This window comes from Equus asinus, chromosome 4 (assembly GCF_041296235.1).
Source record: "Equus asinus isolate D_3611 breed Donkey chromosome 4, EquAss-T2T_v2, whole genome shotgun sequence".
NCBI classification, from domain to species: domain Eukaryota; kingdom Metazoa; phylum Chordata; class Mammalia; order Perissodactyla; family Equidae; genus Equus; species Equus asinus.
Window position 1 is genome coordinate 27,190,622 of NC_091793.1, and position 17,433 is coordinate 27,208,054.

The 17,433-nt window shown below is 45.0% G+C and overlaps 1 protein-coding gene across 1 annotated transcript in view; it reads left to right on the forward strand.

Annotated features, from left to right (window-relative positions):
• Positions 1-17,433, forward strand: part of SYN3 (synapsin III) — a 453,497-nt gene that overhangs the window by 52,177 nt on the left and 383,887 nt on the right. Inside the window, exon 3 of the mRNA XM_044780998.2 lies at positions 2,789-2,846. Coding sequence (XP_044636933.1) covers positions 2,789-2,846 — 58 coding nt within the window. The remainder of the gene's footprint in view (positions 1-2,788; positions 2,847-17,433) is intronic.

Consider the following 17,433-nt stretch of genomic DNA (forward strand, 5'->3'; position numbering starts at 1 on the left):
GTGATTTCTCACCACCACCTTGGCTGGAAGATGTTATCACCACTTGACAAATGAGAAAAATATGACCTAGAGGAGTTAAGTTCCTTTTCTTAGAACACGTGGTGAGTAAGTAGGAGAGCTAAGATTTCACCCAAGCTTGTATGATTCCAAATCCATGCTTTTTCCAGAATACTAGTGATGGCACTCATTAGTTACCATCCCAAGGTCCCAGGCCTACCCAAGACTTCTATTAAACCTAAGCTAGAGGAACTTTGACTTAAGTCCTGTTCTGGCCCTTTGCTATACCCCTCCTGATAGCAAGGAGGGCGCTGTACCAGGGACCTGCAAACTTCACCCTTAGACCACGTGCTGGGGACCCTGAACCCTAGAATTCCCTGCCTAAGGGGACCCAGACCCAACTCCAGGGCCTTTGTAGGCCAATTCCCTGGTCCTCCCTCCCAAGACATGGCCAAGGGACGACTGTTGATGAGGGCGTGAGTGAGGAGAAGAAGCTTGGCCACATGGCCTAGGCTATCCACGAGCCTGAACAAGAAGCCCCAGCGGTGCAGGACAGAGAGGAGGTGGGAAGAGAATTAAGGAGGACAGTGGCAACCAGGAGCTGGCAAGCCCCATTCTGCCATGTTATGGGTAGAACTCCAAGAATTCTGAGAAGTCGAAATTCTGACCCTTCCAAGTCTTTATGAAGTTGTGTTTGTCCAGGAAGGAAGACAGACCTGTTTTGTTTAAATGTTTGCCAGTTTTGTTTATCAACTTCAAATATTAAGCATATGAGACATAGGCCTCTATTTGTTCTTTTGCCCCAGGCCTCACAAATATTAGAGATGGGCTTATCACAGTGTCTGGAGTCTGCGACACTACCTTTAAGGATTGGTGATAAAATTCACAAACTACGTGAAAAGGATCCCTTTGCATGAGGCTGGCTGCACACACATTTTGTCTAAGACCATCATGGGAGAAAAAAACCAAAATCTTGCTTTCAAGTCACGCTAACAGCTCGTGTCCCACTAAAATCCTGCCTGGTTTACACCTGAGCCTGTGAACGTTGTAAGCAAAGGTGACGTTAGTATTAGAGCTGTCAGTCAGTCATTCAGGCGGTGTTGGAAAGAGATGAATTCCACTGGCATTGGCTAAGTGTAGACAGAGAGACTTTGGAAGCAGACAGACAAAGCTTGGTCAGAGAACTTGTAGAAAGGATTCTTTCTTTCACAAATGGAAGGTTGAAAAATTGATGGCAATGTTGATGTTCCGGGGAAAAGAATAGAAGAAGAAAGTACGAAGAAGCTTCTTTGGTGTCATGATTGTAAATTATTGATTAGAAATCAACCTTGTGACACACCTAGCTGAATGGAGAGTTGGAATATACATTTTTTGGTGTCAATCTATAAAGTCTCTCATTGCGGGGAAAAGAGGAGGATGGGTATTGGGAGCAAAGAGCTGTCTCTTCCCAAGAGAAGGTTTATGGAAATGCTTACAGCAAGTGACTAAGAACCGTTGTTTTCATCACACCAACAATCAAAAAGGGCAAGTGGAAACTTTTATTACTTTTGCTTTGTGGGAGGACATCTAAACCCAGGAGTACCCCAACATTCGCTGCTAGTTTTCAGGGTTGAACAAATACATAGATGTGGAATTAGGAGACCAAGATTCAAGGTGCTTAGGCAAAGTATTTCATCTCTCTGGGTTTCAGTTTCCTTGTCCATAGGATGGAAATAATAATACCCATGTCTTGGTGGTGGTTGTAAGTGTTAAATGAGAAAGGCTCCAGGTTAAAGCCAACAGCACAGTTTCTGGCACAGAGTAAGTAGTCAACAAGTGGGGTTTTTTTTTTCACCTATCTCTTCAATCTTTATTCGTTCAACAAATATTAATTGGGCTCCTAGTATGTGTTAAGCACTCTGGGAGGTGCTGAGAATACAATGATGAATCTAGATTGTTCCTGACCTCAAGGAACTGTGTTCATAGTTTGGTGGGACACAGGCACTAAACACAGTTGTTAATTGTAACTAATTATAATTGTAGTAAGTGCTATCAAAGAAAAATAGAGTATGAAAAGAGAATCTGTATGAGAATAGCGATGAAGGAGGTCAAAATTAGGGTGATTATAGAGAAAAATGGGCAAATGGATGGATTTGAGAAATAATTAGAATATAGAATCAATGGGGATAGAGAGAGAGAAAAAGGAAACAAGAATGATGTCTGTGTTTCTGCCTTGAGTAATTGAGTAGACGGGATGCCATTTACTGATAATAGGAAGACAGATGTAGGGGTGTAGGGGAAAGATGATGGAAGGGTGGATGGATGGATGGATGGACAAAGGGGTAGATGAAATGTGCTTCACTGGACACATGGACAAATAGAGAAATGAACAGATGGATAGATCAATTTAATAAGTCCTTTTTGAAGTATGTAGGATGTAACTGAATAAAATAATTCTGCACTATTATATAGAATTCTTTATCTCATTTGATCCTTAACATAATCCTTAGAAATACATTATGCAGGTATTAATATCTTCCTTTTACAGAGGATAAAACTGAGACACAGGGAGGTCACATGACTTAGCAGAACCAGAACCTGAGTCTCCAGTCCTCCCATACAGTACTCTTTCTTCTCTCCCACACAATGTGGATAAATATTGAGAAAATCAACAGTCAAGGTGGGAAGAGAGAGCAGGAAGATAGAGAATGTGTGGATATGCACCTCTGGGGGTAAGGCCAGGAGGGAGGAAAGAGTAAAGCGGTCTGCATCCTTACTCAGAGTCATCATCATTTCTTCCTCTCCTTCACAGGGCCAAGTATTTCCATGGGAAAAAGGTGAACGGAGAGATTGAGATCCGAGTGGAGCAGGTAGGTTGAAGCTGAGTCTTTAGCGCTATCGTCCTGACCTTTTCTACAGCTGGAGCCATAATGAGCCGAGATTACCAGACAAATCCTGGCTGATACTTTGGAGTCTTATTAAGTTCCAGAATTATTTGGCCCAATGGTTTTCAACCCTTTTTGTTTTAGCAGCAGAACCGTTCTTCAAAGGTAATCTTAAGTAGGATCCCATTCTACCAAATAGAGACAAGTAGAGCTTCTCTGATGGAAATGGGCATGGGGAGCCCAAAAGTCTGTCTCCTCCATCCTGTCCCATCTCCTCCCATCCCCAGCATGGTCCCAAAGGCTTCTTGAATCACTTGAACTTGGGAGCACGATGGGTTTGAATCCTGACTCCTTCATTTTCTAGATATCGGGAAAGTGACTTCATCTCTCTGAGTCCCATTTTCCTTGTATTGTTTTTGTTGGGATTAAATTACTTAAAACTTCAAAAGAAATTAGAATCTCAAATACTGGCCCTTGTTATTACCACCAATTTCAATATCCAGACCCCTCATTTAATGGGGAAAGAAGGACATGTGGCTCAAGGCTACATAGGAAGTCACTGGCGGAATTAGGACTAGAACTTGTGGTCGCCAGATCTAGGGCTCCTCCCATTCATTCAGTGAGCACTTGTTAGAGACCTACTCAGTGCCAAACACTGTGCTTGGCCTTAGGAGAGCATGTCAGAGCGTGGGCACTGGAACCAGACTCTAGATTCAAATCCCAACTAACCTTGTGACTTTGGTTGAGCAACACTTAAGCCCTCTGCAGCTCAGTTTCTTCATCTGTACACTTGGGGTCATAAAAGCATCAATTTTTAGTCCATGAAATGTACTTAGAACTGTGCCTGGTACATACCAACCCTTAGTAAATGTTGCCCATTTATTATCATCATCATCACCACAGGCAAGCAGTTAAGATAGAAAAGGTCCCTGCTATAAGATGACCTCAGAAAAGCATAATAAAAGAATAGAGGGCTATGGCTCTTCCAGCACTCTTTGAGTTTGGTGTGTTGGAGGAACAGAAAGCCTTTCTGAGCAGCAGAGTTGAGTTGGCTTAGTATTAAGACACCTACAGCTTGAATTTCAATTTGATCCTGTGGCTTTCAACTGAGTCCAATGTCTACTGGTTTTCCTTCCATGGCAGAGAGCAGGTTATTTTTACTCACTTAATAAATATTTGTCAAACGTCTACTATGCTAGCTGGCTAACATGTGGGCAACGAGGATGTGGAAGCAGAGGCTCTGTCCAAAACGCTTGTGGTCTAGGAAGGGAGGCAAGGTAGGTCTTCACAGAACCTCAACACAGGTGAAGTCCAGGAAAGAGCGATCCAGACTTAGCACTATGGGCAGCAGAGGCCACAACTAATTGAGGGAGTCAGAAGTGGTTCCGAGCAGGGGGCGGTATGTGAAATGGATCTGGGAGGATGAGTAGGATTTCCGCACTTGCAGATGGCGACATGAAGAGTATGTGAGAAAGAAGCAGTATGAGCAAAGCTAAGGAGACCAGAAGTACAGGGTATGGAATGATGGGATGTCCAGTGTGGTTGACTCCCAAACAGGACACATCATCTTCCCCTGGTCCCCAACCTACTTGTCCTCCCAAGTTCCCTGTCTCAGTGAAGAGTGTCACCATCTACCTTCGACCTTAGCCAGAAACCACCACTATACCCATTCAGTACCAGATCCTATTGACTCCACATTCTGTCTCTCTCTGGTCCATCTACTTCTCTTCATCCCCATCGCCTAGATCCTTGGCTACACCATCATCACCCCTCATCCAATCTTCCTAACCAATAGCCTCCCAACTCCATGTCTTCACCCACTTCCAATTTAATTTTTGTCTTAAATCCAGAGTGATCTTTCTAAAAAGGCAAATTAGACTTTTTGAAGTGTTAGCATTTAAATCTCTTCCTCAAAGACTCCTTCTCTGAGCCCTCACACCCTGATCTAAATCAGCTAACCTGGTGAATCACTTCCATAGCACCCCAACTTTTCTTCTCTAGTCCTTATGCATATATTTAGGTGTAGGGTTCTTTGCATGAGGGTGGGGACCATGGCTGCTTGGATCTTGCTCTGCTAAGTAGCACAGGGCCTGGCACCTACTAGAACTGAAGAAAATATTTGCAGAATGAATAACTGATAGATTCCACAGATTCCAGGCTGCTTCTCAGTTTCCAAGGGAGATAAATCACTGCTCCTTAATCTACCCTCAAAAATCTGGGTTTTTCATAAACCATTTGGTTAATGCTCAGCAGCCAGCCTAACTTCCCTGTGTGATCCCATTGGTGACAACCCCAGAGGCATGTATTAATTTACCCTTTTATCTCAGTGCTGCTCCTGGCCCAACTTATGGGTACAAAATCTATGAGCAGAAACGTCGGCGGGAATTGCCCTTAGAATAACTCATCGGAGGGCTTTAGGGACTCTCAGCCAGTCTATGAGGGCTCCAATCACACTGGAAAATGTTGGCTAATTTAGAGTCATCCTGATTTCCAGCCATCCCCCTCCATGGAAGCCGGAAGGCAAATTAGCCAGGAGACCAATTAGGAGGTCATTTGGGCATTTTTCCCTGGAAGACATGCCTTCCTAGACTCATCTTGGAGTCTGAGTCGTTTGTCTTTTCCCATCTGGATCAATGGGTGGGTCACATAAGCAACCCCCCAGGAATTTCACACGCAGCTTCTAGCTCTTGAGAAAAGTCTTAGGATGGAAGCCATTGTTTAGTCTGAGCTGGCCTCACATTTTGGATGTCTGTCTCCCAACTGAAGGCCAAATTAACCAATAATTGCACTGTCTGGGTTTTGCTGGACAGAGTGAATGAGTTAGTTGTGGTTGGCCTAGAGGAAGCCTCCGCCCCTTCTCTCCACCCTCTTCCCCCCAGTTCAAAAACTGTTTGCCTGGGCTCTCGCAGGGCCAGGAATGAAGAAACCCTGGTGTGGCCAGTCAGGGGAACTGCGCCATATTGCATTCCATTACCCAGAATGCCCTGTTGGCTCTGCAGAGCCTCACGGCACTGTCCTAGTAGGGACTGAGAGGTTCCGGCCAGGGTGGTTGGCACGTCAAGCTCCCCTCTGTTTAGACTTGAGGCAAAGGGTCTTTTACTCCATAAGTATAATTGACGCCTCTGTGGGACTAAGCAATGAGGTTAATGAATGGGTTAACACCAAGTAAACTCACAGTTCTGAGATACCAGCGGACTAGGACTTGGTGAGATAGAGCCTCAGACTTCATTCTTCTCTAATGAAAAAAAGACGGAAATTACCATGGTCAGTCTTTCCTTGGTGTTAATGGAGGAACCAAGGGGTAAGGAACAACGATGCCTCGCTGTAGCAGATGGAGAGAAAGGCAAGAGGAGGTGAAGACCCTGTCCTTGAATCCGAGGAAGGAAGCTGGACAAGTCACAGATTCATATACGAATGCCAGTGGCTCCCTCTGAGTCCCGTCGTTGTGTGATATTACAGTTGGGATGGGTTCAGGTGGGTGTAGGTGGATCCTAGGGAAGGCTGTTGGTTGGAATCCTGTTCATCTTCTGCCCTTTATTTCCTCAGCTTAAATGTCTTCTGGAAGCAAAAGTGGGATTTTTTTCCCTTAAAGTATTTTAAACACTCAAGACCATCATGTATATTTTTTCTCATACCCGCTTCAGCCTTCCGTCCACAATTCTTTCTGGAGCAACCTTTCCTAGAAAGGACATTTGCTGCAGATATAAACCATAAAGACCATGTGATATTTCAAGAAATAATTGTCAACAATAGAGAAATGGAGGTTGGATGTTAATTCAGTTTGGTGGGTTGGTAAAAGGTTGAACGTTACTCCTATTAGGAAATGACTACTTGATGGAAATACCTTGAGGGAAATACATCTAACGGCTTGCCAAAAATCTCTGCCCCTGGCTTTGTTCTCCTCCTCCTTCTTAATAGCACCTCATCAGATTAAAGTTGCAGATCCCTTGAAGCTGAATGAGAGGGAATATGCTGGATTAAATCTGATACGATCAAATTGAATGGGGGATACAATATAAGGTCCTATTCAAAAACTCAGCTGAAGAGGAGCCAGACTGGGAACACTTAGCTTATTAAAATCACGTAAGGAGAAAAAAAAGACCTAAGATTGGAGTTGAATAAATTCTTAATATTTGTGGGAGGAAGTATGGTGTAGAGGTTAAGATTATGGCTCCAGAGTAAGATAGACTGGAGAAAAATGTCATCTCCACCATATGTTAGCTGTGTTGACCTTCCACTTATAACATCTCTAAACATCAGTTTCCTCATCTGAAAAATGAGGGTAATAATTTCTACCCTCTAGAATTATTGTGTGGATTAAATGAGTTAGTGTAAGTAATTATCCTTAGCAGAGCTTCTGGCACATATGTTAGGTGCTCAGTGAACGATAGTTATGGTTGTCACAAACCCCAAATCTGATGCCACTTCAGGCTGCATTATCAAAGTACAGAGTGGAGACTCACATCTATGAGAAAAGAGGATCAGTGTAAGGAAGTGGAGATGTTCAGTGCAAAGAAAGAAAGGTCTTTGATAGGACCAGTCTGCTCTTTGCAAATATCTACTACCTGAAAAAGTGGATTGAAAATAGTAAGAGCTACTATATGTTGAGTCCTTACAAGATAAGGCTAACTGCTTTTTATTGTTGGATGGGCATTACCGTTGCCTCCATCCTACAGAAACTGAAACTCAGAGGCACTAAGTGGCTTTCCCAAAGTTGCCCAACTTACAGTTGGCAGGAGCCTGTTTTTTTTTTTTTTCTTTAAAGATTTTATTTTTTCCTTTTTCTCCCCAAAGCCCCCTGGTACATAGTTGTGTATTCTTCGTTGTGGGTTCTTCTAGTTGTGGCATGTGGGACGCTGCCTCAGCGTGGTCTGATGAGCAGTGCCATGTCCGCGCCCAGGATTCGAACTAACGAAACACTGGGCCGCCTGCAGCGGAGCGCGCGAACCTAACCACTCGGCCACGGGGCCAGCCCCTAGCAGGAGCCTGTTTTTTGAACCCGTCCAGTCTGACTTCAGGGCTCTCCTCTTGTCCAACATTTTTTTCTGCCACTGTTGGAGATATCAAGAACAATAACCAAGGGTGTCGGTTAAATCACTTTACATGCACAATCTTTTCTCAACCTCGCCACAACCCTTTGAGATGGATGCTATGGCTTTCCCCATTTTGCAGATGAAGAAACTGAGGCTCTGAAAGGTTAAACATGCTGCTTGAAATGAGTGATAGAGGAGGAATTTGAGTGCAGTTTTCATCTGCACGTGTGCTGAACCACAACCCTCTATTGTTTCACTGGGATCAGAGCTCAGGCTAGTGGTACAACCTACAACAAGGTGGATCGCAACAGACGTTCTTAAGCAGTGCTGATAAGGATGAATGGGCCAGGTCCCTTTGGTAGGTATGTAGTCATCTGTGCTGGAATACTCCAGCAGAAATTGGATGGTTAATTTGGGGAATATTTCACACAAATTTGTGTACTTAATAAGAGATAACTTTTATTATTTTTTTCTTGTATTTATTTTTTGGATAAAATTAATATATTCAAATAGTCAAAAATTACAAAGTTAAAAAATGGTATCTGGTGAAAATTCTACCTCCTATCCTGCCCCCACCAGCCTGGTTCTCCTTAACCTTTTGTTTACCAGTTCATTTAACCATTATCACTAGTTCCTTAGGCAACTTTCCGGAGAGACTTTAAATACAATGATCTAATACACATATATGTTTCTTTTCCTTTGCTTTTCACAAATGGTAGTTGGTCAGAAGTGTAGTGGGGCAGGTATTTCAGAGGAGGGTTTAATAAGGAGGATTGATTGCAGGCGAGTAAAAATGGGACAGCATATTACCCAGAGCCCTAACAATCCTACAGTCACTGTTGTCACTGCCACTGCTGCTGTTGGGACTGCCACCATGGCCAGTGGAGAACCATGAGCCTGCAAACCCACTCATACTGCAGGAATTGTCACCGACCTGCTCCCCATCTGCTGTTGCTGTTGGTAAAGTTTCTGTAGCTACCGCCAGAAGCAAGGTAGTTGCTACCTTCTTCCTAACTTCCTTCACTGCATGAATGCCTCCCATTGCTAGAAATTAACTGGAACCATGTATCAGAAGAATCTGGGAGGTGTAGATTTAGGCTTTCAGCCCCCATAGTGCAGGAGAAAATGTAGAAAGATGGGTGTGGGGCTGAGTGGCAATAGACAGTGAGCACAGCCCATCCCCTTTAGTTGCTCAACACCCACACATACGGTTGTGCTTAGCCATACTATTCTGCACTCTGACTGTTCACTTCATATATCTTGGAGTTTATTCCATGAGAGTATGTGTTTATTCCGTGAGAGCTGCCTCATTCTTGTTAATGATTGCCTAGAGTGCTGTCATATGGCTATCCCATAATTTATTTTCCATAATCTTACTGTTATAAACAGTACTAAACCTATGTCATTTCAAACATTTGTTAGTATATCCGTAGGATTCCTTCCTAGAAATAGAATAACTGGTTCCAAAAGCATTGCGTATAGTGGCTGCTCTAATGCACCTTGAGGAATGGAGGACTTTATTCCAGCTGCTGGAATTGCTACCAGAAGACAGCCCTCAGCTGTCAGCCCTCTTTTGGAAGTGCCTCAGGTGGAGAGAGCTGCCTCGCCCAAGGTCACAGCTCTTTCCTGGGGGCAGCTGCTCTCAATCACTGCCTGGCACAGGGTAGAAAGACCCAGCTCCTTTACCCCAATTTGGGACAACCCTAAAGAGCCATCCCAGCTTCAGAGCTCTTTGTGGGGCTGGCAGAGGCTTCTGCCGAGACAGCAGTACAGCCCGCCTTCTCCTTCTTCCAGTTCTTCCTTCCTTTTCTTTTCTTCCAGTGGGGGTGATTCCCCCCTGAGCACTTGCTAATGAACCTCCCGCAGGCTGACGTCCATCTCAGAGTCTACCTCCCAGGTCACTTAAAATCCCGATAGATATTGCCAAATTACCCTCCATGGAGGTTGTACAGATGATCTATAAGACCCTTCTGGTCTGGATTTCTAGGATTCCGTGTGACCCATGGGTTCTGGAGTCCATCCTGTGCAGAATGCTCTCCTAGTTACAGCCCGAGCATTGATGCTGAACTCTGAAGTGCTCCATAATTTGATCTTCCCATTTGACCTCCTTGTGTTTGAAATTCACCAGAGCTGGGCGTTTCTCTGCAGGGCTGAGTTCGGCAGAACTCTACCCGCTCTCATCACTAAGCCTTGTTTTGTTAACACAATCCTGCAAGATTTATTTGTTTGGCTTGGCTTACCCTGACCTCAGACGTTCTGTTTTGTATTATTTTTAAAGGCGTGCAGGTCTCCATGGAGGCCTTTTTCTTTTCAAATCTAAGAACCAGCTGGGGGGAATAGAAAAAAGCAGATGGGACACTAGGATGTATTAGCTGAAACATAACTCATTAGAGGAGCAAGTGTTTCTCTCCTTAACCGTGGTGTTGATTGCTGTCTGTTTATTGCCATCTTGGATCTACCGTTAGGCTTACCAATTTAAGAAGACAATAGAGAAATGGAGAAACAAGAGCATTGGTGATGGTAGCAAACTTTTATTGAACATGAACTGTGTGCTAGGCACCATGTTAAGTGCTGCTCGTGAATTAACTCTTTTAACCCACACAATATGCCTGTTGCTGAGGAAGCTGAGATTCAGAGAGCTTAAATAAATTGCCCAGGAAAGGTCACACAGCAGTAAGAATGTGGGGAAGCTGGGATTTGAACCCAGGCTCAGCTGACTCCAGGGCCATAGTTCTTAACCAAAGTCAAGCTATCAGAGTGTATGTTGGGTCTCGAATTTGTTTCCATCAAGCTCATTTGCCTTTCTTAGCTCGGGTTCCTTGAGCGTGTATCTCACTGTCCTTTCCTCTCTCGCCCCACTCTTTGGATCTACTGGATAAAATACAAATTCTTGTGAGACGTTCTTCCAGCCGAAGACCTCTCCTTTCCTGACTAACCCTGAGACTCTTACTCATCATTTGATGTTTCTGGCTTATTGCTGCGTAGTTCCACTGTTAACAGTTCTGTTTGTTCTTTGTTTTCCCCCAAGAGTTAATGTTCACTGTTTATCTTTAAGTGTAGCTCTGTGTCTTTAGATTATATGATTAGTATAACAGCTCAGACTCTGGAGCCAGACCTCCTGGGTTTGAATCTGGGCTCTGACGCTTCCTGAGTGAACTTGAGCAAGTATTTTGACCTCTCGGTGCCGCTATTTCCTCATATGTAAAATGAAAATAGTAATAGTAATAATAAGATGTACCTTGAGAGTTGTCATGAGGTTGAAAGAAATTACCACGTGTGATGACCTCAAAGCAGAGGCTGGCGTATAGAAAGTGCTCAATAAGTGTCAGTAGCTATTTTTACTGTCACTTTCCCATCACTGAACACATGTTGCCTGAGTAGTTTCTAGGTGTCAGTATCTGGGATTATTCAGAAATGGAAAGGATATAATCCATGCTTTAAAGAAGTTTGCTGTGTAGTCAGGGGCAGGGGTAAGAAATATAAAATGGCATGTTTATATGTGTGTTTTTATTAATTACGTATGTGTCCAATCATATTTCTCATTGATATGTGGTACTCAACTGGCACCTGGTATAAACTTCTAATTTTCCTTGTTGGAGATATCACAGTTCCTGGTCAAGGTGTTCAATGAATGTTTGTTGAGTGAATGTGTGAGGGAATGGATGATGTGATATAGTCTTAGAAGGGTGGAGCCAGAAAGGGACCTTGGAGACCATCCAATCCAACCTCTTTGTTTAACAGCCAAGAGATGCAGAGAGGGGAAGTGACTAGACCTAGCACGCTCACCGCATTATTGTTGGATCCAAAGTGTGGAGGACCAGGCTCCCGTCTCCCATGTCATTGTCGTTCTCAGTACATTTCTCCACCTGCCAGTGTTATCTTTTTGTCTTCCTCTTTTAAGAAGCCATTACTCCCTTCTGATGGTTTTAATACCCAACAAAGTAATCTAATCTTCTAGTCATGAAGTTCGTTTTTTCCATGTTTACCTACAAGAGGCCCTCTTCTTGAGGAAGTCTGGGATGGCGTGCTGAGCCTCAGCTGATGCCAAAGAAGAGCTCCAAATGGTGAGGGCTGGAGGAATATTGAGACCGTGGTTGGATGAACCCCACTGCTTTGCTGGTTGGACGGTCCTTGGGGGCCCTTCTTGTCTTCTCTGCTGGAGGAGACTCTAGCATCCTGGTTTGGCAGTCCCACTCATTGGCACCTTAACCAACGGTGGGAAGATAAAAGGTGGGAATGAAAGTGAGTCCATCTTCTTGCACTGGGCAGGCCAGCTCATAGTTCATTAACTTCTACCTGCTATGTTCTATAATTTACCCTTCCTTACTGCCACCCCTCTCCGTCAGCATGTTCCCTGCCCCCTGTTAGTGTCATAGATAAATGAGACTCCAGTGGAAATTAAGTAGAAGCTTTGAAGAAGAACTCAATAAGTCCTTTAACTTCTTGAGGGATGTGTAATAAAAAAATAAACAGAACTTGTCTTATCTCAACCTGCTCCTTCATTCAAGAAACACTTACTGAGCACCTGCTCTGTACTTGGCCCTGATGACAGAGCCCTCCACTTCCAAAGTGTTTGCCTTCTGGTGGAAAGGTAGACCTTGAGGGCGGTGACTGTCATATATCGGGGTGAGGGCTGTCATAGAGATCTGTCCAAAGCACGGTGAGGCACAGAAGAGGGATCGCCAACCTTGCCTTGAGACGTTCTTAGGAAAGCCTTCACAGAGAAGCTGATGCTCAGTGGGGGTTTGGAAAAGAGAATTAGCTGAGTGTCAGGCCGAGAAGGGGGCAGATGTGCACAGCAGCCTTCCAGCTAAAGAGCGTGTTTTAAATCTTAGCTTGTCACGTGTGGGAAATATGACCAGAGTAAGGAGTGCATGAGAGGAGGCGATGGGAGATGAAGCTGGAAGAGAAGACAGAGACAGTCTATTTATTGTACTTTTTAAGCCATGGAGTGATGTGATGATGTTTTCATTTTAGGATGCACATGCTGATAGTGGTTTTAGAAGATGGACTGGGCAGGAATGGAGGCAGGAGACTGGACGCAGGGAAACTCAGCTCTGGGTTGGGTGAAAAAACATCTTATCCTTGAATATTAGGCTTGGGAATGAGGTCCATGGAAAGGTCTTCATAGGCATGAAGTGACTACATGCGTATCCCTGCGCCTGTGTTCTTTAGTCGTTCAAGCTTCATTCTCATTCCTGTAACTTGTATTTGAGAATAGAAGAGATGACCTATTTTCCTTAAAACAGAGAGGATGGAACTAGACCCACAGGATGTGTTGGAGCTGGCATCACATAAAAGCAAGCCACTGTCAACCACATCTTAGTCACCACCTTACTCCCAGCCACTTGCCTTGACCCAGTTCACACCCCACATTCCAACTTACTACCAACCTCCCTAATCTCTGGCGGTGTGACTCCTTTGACTGCTTATGATCTCCCTCCTCTGCCTCCTTCTGCCCCTCCTCGCGCCACTTCTCCAGCTTTGACCTTCAGCTTTTGCTTGGCCGCTCTTTACATTTGCTGCCAGCTCCGCCGTCATCTCCACCATTCGGGGTCCGGCTCGCTCCCTGTTGAGAGGAGGCCGCCCTGGGTTCACCCTGGCCCTGCCAGCAGCCCCTGCCTGGATGCGCTTACACACAGAATTTCAGCCTTTGCATTTCAGTAGGAATCAAGGGTTATTAATTAACCCAGGGTGGAACCTATTATGAAACATCCCAGAAAGCTGGAACAAACCGGAGGGACTTCTGAACTCACAGCAGGGAAAAATGCCTTTTAATTGACTTGGATGCCTTCACCGCAAAAATCTGTCTGGCTGTTATGCTAAACTGGAAATTAATCTATTAGATTGTCTATGGGATCTCCCAGCCCACCCTGACCAGAATCTCCTGAGGAGGGGAGTGGGGCCGACACATAAACAGGACTTATGCTTTGAAATGGCTTCTTTTGGATCGTATCCAATCTGGCTGCCTGGGAAAGCGAGGAGAGGCTGATATCTGAGAATGAGTTTATATGTCCTCCAGTGTCTATCTTTAACATCACATAGGAGCTTTTCTAAGGCACTACTTACTTTAGAATACAATTCAGCCTAAGCTGAACCTGTCTTGGACCACTTCTCTCAGGGTGTTTAGAGGGTGACATGAGAGAATTTCCATGGATGGTGTTGTCATATAGATGTCAACTCTGCAGCCTGGGCCCTGAAGAGATCCGTGATAATAGCCAGTGTCTAATTACGTGCTTACTAAGTGCCAGGCATAAACTGAGCACTTCGTATCATTTTTTTAATTTAATCCTCAGCACTGTGCTATGAAGAGTAGATACCGTAGGTGTCCCCATTCTCCAGATGAGCAAACTAAGGCTAAGAGAGATTATGTGGCTTACTCAAGGCCCCCGCAGCTCACAAGCGGCAGAGCTGAAATTCAGTCTAACTGCAGTTGCTGTTTTACCTGGAAGGTGTATCCTGGAGAAGTAAAATCCGGAGAAGAAGTGGTGCGTTTCTTTTCATGTGTGCAGGGCTGGCTTATGCATTAGACTTGTTCCGTGGGACTCAAGCTTGGCCTACAAGGTCCTCTGTGAGCCAGCCCCTGCCCAGCCTTCCCTCCTCATCTCCTCCTCTGTCTACCTCAGCCCATAGTCCTAGCAACCCGCTGTGGTTCCCCACCTGCCATCTTGTATTCACATCTGCATGCCTTTGCTTATTCAAGTCTCTTCTCCTGGGCCAGCCTTTCCCAAACTTTGCTGTAAATCCTTCAAGACTTAGCTCAGCTGTTATTTCTTTTCCGCTTCCCCCGACCACCACTTCTATCCAAGCAGGACAAGGTGCCTCTTATCCAATCTCTCATAGAAACTCATGCACATTTCTACCAGTACACTTACCAGATTACCCTGACGTTACTAGTTCACCTGCCTATCATTCCCTCTAGACTCTGGGGTCATAGAGAACATGGACTGTATCTTTATTCATCCTACAGATATTTATTGAATGTCTACTATGTGCTAGGTGCTAGGGCTACAATGGTGATTCACAACAGCTGTAGTCTTGACCTGATGAAGCTTAACGTCTAATGGGAGAGACAGATATTGATCACATAATCTCACACACACACCCACACACACCCCATAATTACTCACTGCATTAGGAGCAATAAAAGAAAGATACAGTGTTATGGTAGCGTGTGGTGGGTGAGCTAGCACCGCACACTCCTTCAGGTACATAGCAGGTGCTCCATGTACCTAGATACATAACCTGTGCTCCATAAGTATCATTCAAACTTATCTAAAGTAGAGAAAATGAATACGCTACAGAGAAAATATTACATCTACGCTAAGAACTTCACAGTAGACAGACCCACCCAAATGTCCTTTTGCGTGGTAAATGACACGGGTGAAGCGCTAGTCTGACACCGATGACACAAGTGAAGCAATGACACAATATAGGTAAAACGATGCTTGACATTACTGTTTAGTGAGCGCAACGTGCCAGCCACTGTCTAAGAGTTTATCTTCATTAATTCATTGAATCTTCACTGCAACCCCACCCAGTAAATACTGATGGAACTGAGACTCAGAGAGGTTAAATGTCCTGCCCAAGGTCACACAGCTGGCAGGTGGCAGAACTGAGATGTGATGCTCCGGATGCACTGGAGCCCACACGAGTGATCCCCGCATCTTACCGCCTCTCTCCATCTTCTCTGGAGCTGAGGCTCATCACGATGCACTTCCTTACCCAAGGTCGCACTGCTGGTTACTGTAAAGCCAAGCTACCCCCTACCCTTGTCTCCTCCTTGTCAAGCCTGGCTTCGGGCGTTCTCAGAGGAAGAACTTGGCCATGACAAAAGGGCAGCGCCAGACAGGAAACGGAACTGAGTCGCATCCAGGGTTGCATTTGGGGAGTTCTGAGTATGTGTTAAAGAAAAGAAGGAGAATTAACAGTGGAAGCCCAGCTTTAATGCTTCTTGCATATCGCTGTCTTTAGTCCTTGGACAGCGTGTGAGCCGTAAGTCTCATCATCATCCAGAGGAGGAAATTAAGGCTGGGAGAGGTAGAATAGCGATTTGCGCAGTTAGGGGCAGAATTATGATTGGAACTGTGTCTGCCTCGTTCCAAACCCCATAGTTTCCCCTGAACTCACCTGTTGCCCAGCCAGGCCTGGAACAATGGCTGCTTGCTCTGGCCTACAGCAGTTTTTTAGATCGATTGTCCTGGAGACCACAGACAGCTCATCTGGGTTTTGTGACCTCCCGTTATCTGTGCTGCTGGAACCTTTCTTTGCACTCTGGGCAGCAACCGTGAGCTTCCCCTCATGAGCTCATGAATGGGTTCTCAGCCTGTTTAAGATGGAACTGAACCAAGTGACCTCCCACCACCCCACCTCAAGGCCTACATTCTGTCCAGACAGGGAGGAGACTGGCCGCCCACCCCTCTGGCTGCCAGGAAAAGCAAGGGAAACAGAGAGGTTGAACCTCCCCTGGCTGGGCCAGCCAAGTGCCGGGAACCCCAACTTTGCATTCATGGACAGAACTAGGTTTTGATCACTAGTCTTAATTTGCTTATTCTTGTACAGCTGCTCTGGTCTCTCTGCCTCCCTTCGCTCTCCATGGTCCAGTCCCCTCAATGTCTATGGGATGAAGGCCAAAGTCCTTTAGGCAACACCAACCCGGCACCAGCCCAGCCTTCTCACCACCTCTCTTTTCCTCAATCTGCTCATTGGTGCCCCCAAGAGTCTTTGGAGGAGCCAATGCTTAATTTAGATGGCCTCTTGTTTACAGTGGCTTTCCCTTAGGTTCTGCATCTCAGGTCCCAAAAATGTTATTTGTATGAGTCTCTATCCATCTGTCCATTCTTCCATCCATCCATCCATATACCTAACTGTTTATGCATTCACCCGTGTCTCTGAAACCTAATTCTCTCCACTCCTTTTTTTGTGGTCTCTCATCAGTTTAGAACTCGGCTTCTTTTCCCCTAAACACCTTCATGAAATTTAGTATTTCATAATACCAATAATAGTGGTAGTCATAATAATGACTCCCAGATATTAAGCACTCGCTATACACACACACATAAATGCCTGATACTCTGCCAGGATTTTGCTGTGACTAACTTCACTTTATCCTCACGGTGACCTTGTGAGTTATCATTACCATTAGAGATGAAGAAACTGAGGTTCAGAGAGGTCCAGCAATGCAGCTTACAGTTGGCAAAGCCAGGATTTGAACTCCTGGCTCCCAAGAGCAAGGGATCGAATCCTGGCCCTGCTTCTTATTCCCTATGGGACTGCGGGCAAGTGGCTCCATGTTCTCAACTTCAGTTTCTTTATTTGCAAAATAGAGATAGAAAGAGCAATACTGCTATGCTCAGCACATTCTAAGAATTTGGTCCATTTTAGTTAAATCAGAGGGGACCCTGGATCTGGGTTGATTCATTTGTAAAAAGAGGAACTGGCAAATGCGCAGGGCATGTTCTGCCCCCAGCCCTCCCCAGCTGTGACAGACACCACTGCTCAATGAAAGCTCACTTTCCAGCTGAGCTTAGGGCAGCCTC